Source organism: Schistocerca gregaria, chromosome X (genome assembly GCF_023897955.1).
Source record: "Schistocerca gregaria isolate iqSchGreg1 chromosome X, iqSchGreg1.2, whole genome shotgun sequence".
Classification (NCBI taxonomy): domain Eukaryota; kingdom Metazoa; phylum Arthropoda; class Insecta; order Orthoptera; family Acrididae; genus Schistocerca; species Schistocerca gregaria.
In genome coordinates this window covers 174,245,562-174,257,931 of record NC_064931.1, presented here as the reverse complement: position 1 = coordinate 174,257,931, position 12,370 = coordinate 174,245,562, and the positions used below count along the sequence as shown (strand labels likewise).

General features: G+C 42.7%; 1 protein-coding gene across 2 annotated transcripts in view; it reads left to right on the top strand.

Moving 5' to 3' along the window:
- The window catches only part of LOC126297776 (sorting nexin lst-4), a 91,579-nt gene that overhangs the window by 12,370 nt on the left and 66,839 nt on the right, over window positions 1-12,370 (top strand). For both annotated transcript variants that reach the window (XM_049988954.1, XM_049988955.1), the window contains exon 3: window positions 11,875-12,021. In XM_049988954.1, coding sequence (XP_049844911.1) covers window positions 11,875-12,021 — 147 coding nt within the window. The remainder of the gene's footprint in view (window positions 1-11,874; window positions 12,022-12,370) is intronic.

Below are 12,370 nucleotides of genomic sequence, written 5' to 3'. Positions count from 1 at the left end.
ATGCTTACTGTTTGGGCACATGTCTTCCCTCTGCACCACCGATCCCCTCTGCGGTGGCTTTGGGCATCCCCTCCATGAGGACTGCCTGTGCACCCCCACCGGTGCATGCAAATTGTCATGGACAACATTCTCCACACTCGCCTGTATGCCCGGTGTTTGTGGAAGAAAGGAGGATTCAAGAGTACAAAACCCTAGATTGGCTCACCTAAGTATGACCAGCTCAATCACGTGTCTGTCTTCTACTTTTGCTTCAGTTTCGTCCATTCCCCCTCCTACCCACTCCTCTTCCCAGCCCCACCCCATTCGCCCCCTGCCTTCAGACTCCTCCTCCCACTCCCACTCCCCATCAGTACCCACACCCACCCCTTTGGGTGCTGCTCCCCCTCCCTCGCCGGAGAAGTGCTCTCCTCCTTCAGCAGCTGCCAGTACTGGAGCTCCCTCCTGGGACTTCTCTTCCCGGCATCCTCGTGAAAGGCGATCTACGGCTCCACATTGGCAGCGCAATCCGCGGCCTGTGGGCATCAAGATTGCCCAGTGCAATTCCGTGCCTGTCCTTGCTGAATTCTGCCCTTCTCTTCCTTCCCAAGAGAAGGAGCAGAAATGCAAGAACAAAGGCAAGGCCCCTCCGGTACCCCCCAAGGTGCAGCCTTCCCCTCCTCCAGTCAGTGAACCAACAGAGTCTGACCCTACCTACATGGATATTACCCCATCCTTATTGGTGACGGATGGCGACTCGGCGGTGTGACTGACTCTGGTCCCTTCCCTTCCCCTTTGGACTCTGGCTTGAGAATCCTCCAGTGGAATTGTAATGGGTATTTGCGTCACCTTCCAGAGTTGCACCCCCTTCTTTCCTTCTACTCTGCCGCTTGTATTGCACTGCAGGAGACCCATTTTGTCAATTCTTACTCACCCGCCCCTTGTGGGTTCCACACTTTCTGTCCGAACGAAATTGGCCCTTTGCAGGCTTCTGGTGGTGTTTGCACTTTGGCCCAAAAGGACATTGTTAGTAAATGGGTTCCCCTCCATACCACTCAGGAAGCCATTGCTGTCAAGATCCATCTGTCCACTCCAGTCACAATCTGTAATCTCTACCTCCCACCTGACAGGCCGCCCAAATCCCATGCCCTCACCACCATTCCTGCTATTAGGGAACTTTAATGCCCATAACCCTGTTTGGGGTAGTCATGACTACTGCCCTGGGCAGGACAGTTGAAGCTGTTCTGGCTTGACCTCTGATTACTAAACACAGGCACTCCCACACACTTTAGTGTGGCCCATGGCACTTTCTCTACCATTAACCTCTCCATCTGCAGTCTCGGCCTTCTTCCCTCCATTCAGTGGGGAGTCCACGATGACTTAAGTGACAGCAACCATTATCCAATTGTTTTTACTGGGCCATATCTAAGGCTGATTGGGGTGCCTTCTCTGCTCCCATCCCCCCCTGTATTGCCACACGACAGTGTTGATGAATCTGCTCAGACTTTGACTGCTGCCATCCTTTAAGCAGCTGTTTCAGCAATCCCTTCTTCCTCAGGTTCCCCACACCAGAAGATGGTCCCTTTGGTGGACTCCGGAAATTGCTGCAGCCATGCTCTTCAACACTTCAAGCGGCACTGTTCTACAGCTCTTATTCTGGTCTTTAAACGACCCTGTGCCCAGGCCCACTACCTAATCAGATTTCAGAAACGGACTTGTGGGGAACAATATGTAGCTGCCATAAGACCATGCACCCCCTCTTCACAAGTCTGGGTGAAACTCGGGAATTTTTGGACACTTTCCTCCCACCGGGGTTGCAGGAATTTCTGTGCATGGTGTTGGCCTTACCAATCCAGACTTTGCAGCGGAAAATTTCATTAAACTCTTTGCTCAAGCTTCAGCATGGACTCAGTATCTGCCTACATTCCTTCTCCTGAAAGAGTGCTCAGAAAGACTGCCTTTGTCTTTTGTTTCTTGCTGCTCGGAGCCATATAATGCTCCATTTAGCGAGTGGGAATTTTCCAGCGCCCTCGCCTTTTGTCCTGACAGAGCTCCTGGACTGGATTGGATACATAACCAAATGCTCCAACACTTATCGGTAGCTGGCCTCCATCATATACTGACCCTCTTCAACCGTCTGTGGAGTGAGGGAGTCTTTCCTACCCAGTGGCAGGAAAGCATTGTTGTTCCAGTTTTGAATCCAGGGAAGCCACCTATTCAGTTCGATAGCTACCATCCAATTAGCCTTACTAACACCCTCTGCAAGCTCCTTGAACACCTGGTGAGTCGGCGGCTGTTTTAGATCCTTGAATCCTGCGACCTTTTGTCATCAACTCAACGTGGTTTTCGCTGTGGGCGCTCTACAGTGGATAACTTGGCGCACCTAGAGTTTGCTATCTGGTCAGCTTTTGCCCATTGGCAACGCCTCCTTGCAGTCTTCTTTGATCTGCATAAAGCCTATGACACCACCTGGTGCCACCACATCCTCACCACCATTCACAAATGGGGCCTTTGTGGTGCTCTGCCCATTTTTATCCGTAACTTCCTTTCTTGCTGCTCTTTTCGGGTCCAAGTTGGCTGCTCCTACAGCACTCCCCATTGACAACAAAATGGGATTCCACAGGGTTCTGTGCTGAGCTTCCATCTCTTTCTCATAGCAATTAATGGTCTGGTGACAGCTCTTGGGCCGACAGTGTCCCCCTCTATGTATGCTGACGATTTTTGGGTCTACCTCGCTTCCTCCATAATGGGCGCTGCAGAACGCAGTTACAAGGGACAATCTGCCGGACTCACTCATGAGCTGTCTCCTATGGCTTTCAGTTTTCGGCAGCCAAGACGTGTCATGCATTTCTGCCGTCGCTGTACAGTCTATCCCCATCAGGAACTGTTCCTGGTTTTTATCACTTTATTTAAATGAGGGACCTTCCACCCTATCTGTGAGTGGAGGAGATGGTAGGCCCTCTTGCTCCCCCCTTCGCCCCGACTGGATTGGCTTCAATTGAGTTTGGTGGTTCACCTCTGCATTCACCCTCTGCCTTCCCAGTCCTTTCCTTATGGGGTATGTTATGTCTTGAGCATCTCTTTTGTCTCCTGTGCTTCTTCCTTCAGGCCACTTTCATTAATCACTTTCTTTCCCTCACCTCTTCTTCCGTCCTTTCCCTCCCTTCCCTGTCAATAGTTTATAATTTTATGGATATTGTAGTTCCCTATTTTAATGTGGGATTTTATCAGTTTTAGTTAATCTAAGGTTGGAGGGACTGGTGACCACGTAGTTTGGTCCCTTCTCCAAGCATCCAACCCAGCCTCTGTGGTTGCCCAGATCTTGCAGGCTGAGAGGTTTCCTCTAAAACATAGTTTATTAAATTGGCTTCTACAGTAGAAATGTAAACAAACTTTAATGCAACCAAATATGTTGCAATGTGTAAGAGAGTGACTGCAGATAGTGTGAAGAAAAGCAAGAGACCAGGGAATTTTAAAACCTTGTATTGACCTGCAGTATGTCCACATTGCCTATTATCCGAGGCAATGTTCAAACTATCAAAAGTTGAGAGACATTGCTAGTGCATGCTGAAGTAAATGTAGTTTGCAGAAGTTTGGCTAAACTTCACACTTCACCTGTCTTTGCCACCAGCACAAGTAATGTCAGTGTTGCTCAAGGAGTCTTGATTTGGAGTAGACAGTTTTTGTCAAAAGAATGAGGCAGGACAAAAATTTGAATCTTATGAAGAGGCCAGGTAAACAGAACACCAAACATAGACTTAACACACTTTTTCATCAGTTAGTGGACTATTGTCATCACAGGCTGAATGACATGAGTAGTCAGTTAATGATGAAAAAATAATTTAACAATGCATAACATCCTTCATCTATATATGTGCTTTAACTTCTAGCATATGCTGTTTGGCTTTCATACACAAACTAGTGTTTGGGTTTATTTGACTCTGAAAAAACTTCTTGAGTTAAGCAGAAATGCAGCAAATTCCTTTTGTGAAAGTTATATAAGGGATCCAATGCAACCTGCTACAAGAGTTCATTTACTGAAAAGATCTGTGACACAAATTTAGTTTCTCAACACACAAGAGTACACATTTAAGCACACCAAAATTTCTCAGCAACACGTGTGTGCTCTTGTGGCATCTGTTTAGAGGTGGTGATAAATAACCTGCATTTAATTTACCACTTCCGCATCTGGTTCAGTCTTTGAATGAACAGTTACAATAGGTCTCTAAAATAATGCCTAAACAATATTATGAAAAGGATAGTTGCTACTCACCATGTAGTGGAGATGCTGAGTCGCAGGTAAGCACAACAAAAAGACTGTCACAAAACGAGGTTTTGGCCAACAAGGCCTTTATCGAAAAAATACAACAAGCAGAGGCCTTGTTGGCCAGAAGTTCATGTTGTGGCAGTCTTTTTGTTGTGCCTATCTACGACTCGGCATCTCTATTATATGGTGAGTAGCAACTATCCTTTTCATAATATTGTTAAATTGCACTCTGGATTTTCCATTGTTTGACACATGCCTAAACCGTAAGAGACCATCTAGAAGTGGCTGGACCACAATATTGTTGACATGTTTTGCTGCTGGTGTATGCTTTCAAAACATTAGGAAATGCTTTATTATTAGTGAATTGCTGGAAGGCAGGTAGGGATAAGTTAGTGAGACGTGTTGTGGCTTAAAGGCAGCACATCAACAGAATACCTGCAGCCTCACAGGTTGAGAGAGCTACAGCTTGCTCAATTAATGTATAGCAGCTGTGGCTTCCGTTACCTGTGCTGCTGCAACTAAAGTTGTGGAATTAAAATAATGAAGGCTTTCATAGCTATTGTTTATTTCTTTCAAAATTTGAGCTAAGAGGCCAAGTTTGATGCAGAAAACTATTCACTTATGGATTCTCTCTGTCTGCTGGGAACATTTTAAGAGGTGGAAAAACTAGCAGCTGAGTAGGAAGTTCTGTTAATAAAACCACTGAGCTGAACAGAGGGCACTCTCATGGGAAGCCCAGTGCATTCCCCTAGAGTGGGGAAAAGTCCTGTGGCCAATATGAAAATGTAGGAGAGGTGCTCATGAAAATGAAATTTGGGTCATTGGAGAAAGATAACTATGTTATCAGGAAACCCTGTTGTGGTAAATTTTGACAACTGGTATTCGATGAAGACTCTGACATTTCTGCCACCACCATCATATGTCACACACAGACCATGAGAAAATATCAAAGATTAGGGTATTTGTAGAGGTGTGCTTTTTTTCCTCTAATTGACTGTATGAACGGAATGGGTCAGCATATTACTAATAGAATTGGAAAGTATCCTCGGCCCTGCACTGCATGCTGTCTTGTGGCTCATAGTAGAAAATTGTGTGGTGGTGGTGGTGGTGGTGGTGGTGGTGGTGGTGATAATATAAGTTGCTGGAAATAAGGATTGTATTTCTTATTGTTCGTGTTGTTGCATTGCACTGTCAGTTTGAGTAGGAAAATGTACTCAAAAGGGTGATTACCATACTTAACTGAAAACTTTACCATACAAGAAGCATATTGAAGGTGTTTTTTCTTTTATCAGGTTAGGACGTGCTATGCCATTTGTAGGCAAATTGTCAAGAAGTAGCTTCATCTCCCAATGATTGTATGGATGTTACTGAGCAATACACATACGGTGTCCCCAAATAAAGACGTGACTTTATTTATTTTTATTTAAATGTCATCCTTCATATGGAATGAAATAAAAGTATTCCCCCTTCGTGAAATATTTTCATTGCCCATTTCTTCAGCATCATGAATCCCCATCTGTCCATCCAGATTAAATTTCCTCTACCTTTCTTATGAGTACAGGATGGTTCATGTGAAATGGACTCATCATTGTCCTGGGAGATCTTTTGCTGCTTCACCAATGACGTTGTAGCTGATGAGATGATAGACTAACCTTTTTTCCCTTACTAGCCACACAATAGTAACTTGTCAGGAACTAATTGTTATTTTATAATGGAGATATATGTATGCACATACTTTTAACTATTTTGTTGCCTCTGAATTATGACCAAAAGGAACTGCAGTTAACTTAAGAGATTCATGGTTCTGAAATTGGTGAGTAATTACACATGCTACACCATTGGATATAAACATTAGAAACAAAGCTTCAGTAGATATTGTAAAATTCCTTAATGGAAAGAGCTGGCCTGGGAATTACTTTGGTGCATTATAGTTCCATAAGGACATTGTTTCTTTGCTAGTGGACTAAACCTGTAACTGATGACAATGACACTCCCTATTTTAAGATGTTTGAAGTTATTCATCAAGATCACATCAGATGGGATTTGTGGTATAGCCCCATACAAAGCATCTATGCTATCTTGTAAGCTCTCTCTTCCAGTGGCATCTTCTCATGTCATGACAGGCAATGAATCTGCTTAGTTATGCATTGACCTTCACAGGTACTATTGTTCAGCCATCTGTGGAGTGAATGTTCAACTGCCCCCCCCCCCCCCCCCCCCCTCCCGTCTGTCCTCAATCAGTGGGACCAGATTAAATCAGATCAGGTGGAGTTTGGTGTAGCAGTCACTAACATGCAAATCTGGAATGAAATTAGTACCCTCTGTGGACATTCATACAGTCCCAGTCCAATTGTGACAAGTACCCCCACCAAGGTTTTTTAGTTTAAAAGAATTACAGAAAAAATTGCTTCTGTAGTGTGGAAATTAACATGTCAATAAGCTGTGAGTGAAAACAAAAGAGAACTTGGGCAGCTGTGGGGTGAGGAGTAGTGCAGAGAACAAAAAGTTCCACCTCTCTTTCTCAGCACTGCCAGCATACACCTGTGTTTTGTCATTTTGCAAAAGCGGTTCTGATCCTTCTTGAGATTCAAACTTGAACCATATAATGAACCTATAGTAGCAAAGTGCAGTGTTACAAAGCATTTGGTAATGGCTACTGCAGTTGTTCGTTGAGGTTGACAGTTAGTAAAGGCATGATCTCTGCCATTATCTTACTCAACCATTGTCTTACCCTTTCCCCTCTGCCACAATCACCATGTGCAAATGTAAAACAGGTTGTTTGTTACTCTATAGTTTCCGTCACTATGTATTAACTGCGGTATTGGCATGTTCTATGAAGTTAAGAGTGATATGAAAGACACTGGAAGAGATTAGATTTGATCATTCTAGTGAATTATTTCTTTCTGAATTACTTTTCTACAATATCAGCATTTGAATTCAGCACAAACATCTGCTCTGTAAGAATCAACATAATAAAAAAAAAATCTCGTTAAACTCAGCTTAGTCTTAGTCATCCATGAGGTGCTAATGGACATAATAAAAGTTTACAGAATGTTGAATGTGCTCTGTGGTAAAGACTTCTTAGGAACAAAAACTTATGTTGTTAGCAAGTGTAAACTGTCAGATGTAAAAGTAGCATTGTAACCCAAAAGGAATGTTATAGTTTTTGTTAGTAACATACCTATGTATGACCTGATGGGTAGTATCTGAAGATCCAGTAGACTATTTGTGGATGATAATGTTGTATTTAAGGAAGTCACTACAACAGAAAATTGTAGAATATTGTACATAAATAGACAGGAATACCCATGATTGTTTAATTACGCGATTGACAATCAACCATTAGGAACAGCATCACAATCATAAATAGTGTGGAGAGGTTTGTCCAGGAATATATAAAGTGAAATGACCTAACAAGTAAAGCAAATTCCACAGTGAGATGCATTGGAAAAGTCTTGCAGAAATGTATTTCACCTACAAAAGAGAGCTTAAATGATTGAGTTCTCCTTGGCAGTTTGGGATGTGTGGTTCTTACATTTAATAGAGAAATTTCAAAGATGAGTTATGCAATTCATTTGTTATACCCACTTTGTGCAAAATGACTGTCACAGGATAAACAGAGAAATTTAAAGTTGTGTGGAAGTTTATCAATTGTCATTCTGCTTGTGTACACTATGAGGTGGCTTGTGGAGTATAGATCTATGATGCTGTCTTCATCCTTTGTCAGTTGAAAATTTGGGTAAGATAGTAGAAAGCTTTAAATTGGTGATACTTGGCCCAAGAAAATTGTGGTCATATGTAAAATACTAAGGGAGTGTGAGGCTTCCATTCAGTCCCATGTTGATTAGTCTGGTGTGGCAGTTTAACAAAATGATAGCTGAAGTTTTAGATTCCATGTTCAAGAAATTATTCATACAAGAGACTCAAACATCCCATCATTAGACCGTCAGACTGACTCCCATATGGCATCCCTGGCGCAGAGAAACGGCTGAAGATTTCAAAGCAAATAAATCGTCAGGTCTCGATGAAATCCCAGTTTGTTTTTACAAAGAGTACTCTACAGTATTGGCCCCTTACCTAGCTTACATTTATTGTGAATCTCTCACCCAGCACAAGGTTCCAGTCAACTGGAAAAAAGTGCAGGTGATTCCTGTATATAAGAAGGATAAAAGAACAGACCCACAACATTACACACCAATATCCATGACTTCGGTTTGCTGCAGAATCCTCGAACATATTCTCAATTCGAGTATAGTAAACTTTCACGAGACTGAGAAGCTTCTGTCCACGAATCAGTATGGATTTAGAAAGCATCACTTGCGCGAAACTCGGCTTGCCCTTTTATCACATGATATACTGCAAACTTTGGATGAAGGGCAACAGGCTGATTCCATATTTCTAAATTTCTGGATAGCATTTGAAACGGTGCCTCATTGCAGGCTGTTAACAGTGGTACGAGCGTGTGGAATAAGTTCAGAGATATGTGCACGACTCAAAGACAGGATTAAGTTATAGAACCCAGTATACTGTCCTCGACAGGGAGTGTTCATCAGAGACAAGGGTAATGCCAGGAGTGCCCCAGGGAAGTGTGATAGGACATATAATTTGGTGGGCAGCAATCTGTGGTTGTTTGCTGATAATGCTGTGGTGTATGGTAATGTGTCGACTTTAAGTGACTGTAGAAAGATAAAAGATGGCTTAGACAAAATTTCTAGTTGGTGTGATGAATGGCAGCTAGCTCCAGATGTGCAAAAATGTAAGTTATTGAGGATGGGTGGGAAGAACAAACCTGTAATGTTCGGACACAGTATTAATAGTGTCCCGCTTGACAGAATGAAGTTGTTCAAATATCTGGGTGTAACTTTGCAAAGAAATATATAATGGAACGAGTATGAGAATTGTGGTGGTGAGGATGAATGGTTGACCTTGGCTTATTAGGAGAATTTTAGGAAAGTTTGGTTTACATGTATGGGGGACCACATACAGGACACTTGTGACCTATTCTTGAGTACTGCTAGAGTGTTTGGGATCTAACCAGGTCAGACTGAAGGAAGACATTGAAACAGTTCAGAGACTGGCTGCTAGACTTGCTACCAGTAGGTTTGAACAACATGTAAGTGTTATGGAGATGCTTCGGGAACTCAAATGGGAATCCCTGGTAGGGGATTTCAAGGAACAATAATGACAAAATTTAGAGAATCTGCATTTGAAGCTGAATGCTGAACAGTTCTGCTGCCAATGTATATTGCACGTAAGGACCACAAAGGTGAGATAAAAGAAATTAGGGCTCATTTGGACTCAAATAGACAGTCATTTTTCCCTCACTCTATTTGTGAGTTGAACGGGGGAGGGAATGACTAGTGGTGGTAATGGTGCCCTCCACAATGCAGTGCACTGTATCTTGTGGAGTATACATGGAGATGTAGAAGAAAGCTATCTACTGTATGTACAGGGTGTTTCAAAAATGACCGGTATATTTGAAACGGCAATAAAAACTAAACGAGCAGTGATAGAAATACACAGTTTGTTGCAATACGCTTGGGACAACAGTACATTTTCAGGCGGACAAACTTTCGAAATTACAGTACTTACAATTTTCAACAACAGATGGCGCTGCAAGTGATGTGAAAGATATAGAAGACAACGCAGTCTGTGGCTGCGCCATTCTGTACGTCGTCTTTCTGCTGTAATCGTGTGCTGTTCACAACGTGCAAGTGTGCTGTGGACAACATGGTTTATTCCTTAGAACAGAGGATTTTTCAGGTGTTGGAATTCCACCGTCTAGAACACAGTGTTGTTGCAACAAGACGAAGTTTTCAACGGAGGTTTAATGTAACCAAAGGAGCGAAATGCGATACAATAAAGGATCTGTTTGAAAAATTTCAACGGACTGGGAACGTGACGGATGAACGTGCTGGAAAGGTAGAGCGACCGCGTACGGCAACCACAGAGGGCAACGCGCAGTTAGTGCAGCAGGTGATCCAACAGCGGCCTCGGGTTTCCGTTCGCCGTGTTGCAGCTGCAGTCCAAATGACGCCACGTATCGTCTCATGTGCCAGAGTTTACACCTCTATCCGTACAAAATTCAAACGCGGCAACCCCTCAGTGCCGCTACCATTGCTGCATGAGAGGCATTCGCTAACGATATAGTGCACAGGATTGATGATGGCGATATGCATGTGGGCAGCATTTGGTTTACTGACGAAGTTTATTTTACCTGGACGGCTTCATCAATAAACAGAACTGGTGCATATGGGGAACCGAAAAGCCCCATGTTGCAGTCCCATCGTCCCTGCATCCGCAAAAAGTAATGGTCTGGGCCGCCATTTCTTCCAAAGGAATCATTGGCCCATTTTTCAGATCCGAAATGATTACTGCATCAAGCTATCTGGACATTCTTCGTGAATTTGTGGCGGTACAAACTGCCTTAGACGACACTGCGAACACCTCATGGTTTATGCAAGATGGTGCCCGGCCACATCGCACGGCCGACGTCTTTAATTTCCTGAATGAATATTTCGATGATCGTGTGATTGCTTTGGGCTATCCGAAACATACAGGAGGCGGCATGGATTGGCCTCGCTATTCGCCAGACATGAACCCCTGTGACTTCTTTCTGTGGGGACACTTGAAAGACCAGGTGTACCGCCAGAATCCAGAAACAATTGACAGGTGAAGCAGTACATCTCGTCTGCATGTGAAGCCATTCTGTCGGACACATTGTCAAAAGTTTCGGGTAATTTCATTCAGAGACTATGCCATATTATTGCTACGCATGGTGGATATGTGGAAAATATCGTACTACAGTGTTTCCCAGACCGCAGCGCCATCTGTTGTTGAAAATTGTAACTACTGTAAGTTCGGAAGTTTGTCTGCCTGAAAATGTACTGTTGTCCCAAGCATATTGCAACAAACGGTGTATTTCTATCGCTGCTCGTTTAGTTTGTATTGCCGTTTCAAATATACCGGTCATTTTTGAAACACCCTGTATATGCCCCTTATAATGGGGAAAATAGCTTTTAACATGTTTGCTTCATCAAAATTTGCTGAGCATTTTCTGCATGTTGTGGAAGAGGATACATCAATGAGTTATTATGACATAATTTTGTTTTAATTTGAAAGTGAGTACTGAATTAAGTTTGAAAAGAGTGTTTTGGATTTCCAGTTGTCACTTCAATACTTGACCTGTGTAATCATAATTAGGTACTGTGGGTGAAGGATTTCAGTGCGCATTGTGAGGAAGGCTTGAAAATCTCGTAGTAAATTTCATCTGTATCCTTTAGGTACAGATCATGTAATGAACAAACTGTCATTTTATTGGGTATTCATAGATAATGGATGCTTCCATACCTTACCCAAAGTGTCTTTATGAGGAGGATGGATTCATACAGTCATAATGGGATTAAAATTTGTGCGTGGTGTTTCATTCTAGTACTTTTCAGTTGCAGAAATGGGTAAATGTTCAGCTGTATCACTGTGGAGAATAGCATACAAACACAGCTCCTATGCCCATTGTGATAAAATTCACTTATCTTTTAAGGAAATTTAAACGCTAGCTGGCTACTGTCAGTTGTTTGCAACTATAATCTGTTGTAGGTTTCACATGTCTCTAAAACTTACTTTTATGACAGGAGGTAAAAGCTAGTCAGCCGCCATCTGAACCACCACCACCACTCCCAGAAGGATTTGGAGATGCACCACAGGTACCAGCTGTGTCAGACTGGGGAGTGGATCATAATGCTTGGGGACCACAAACAGGGGAAACTGCAGCAAATCAGGCAAGTAGAATCAGTTGTGTGTTCTTACTTGAAATGGGCTCCTTACCGCTCGGTAAAGATATGGTTTTGTCAAAGTATTTGATTTTCAGGCAATAAGATGCTTTAGTATGCAGCCTATAAATAATATTTAACTATTTGGCAGGTGAAAATTATACCATGGTGGAACTTTATTTTGGAGCATTGTCTTTCTTGTGCTTCACACTATCAACAGTGATCGGGATGTAACACACTGCTTAAAGATTTTATATCATTAGAGTGAATCTAGATATTTGATATTGCTGACAAAATTTGTATGTGTCTGTTCAGTTTGATACAAAAAACTTCACAAAACTTTCTGATAAACTGCAAG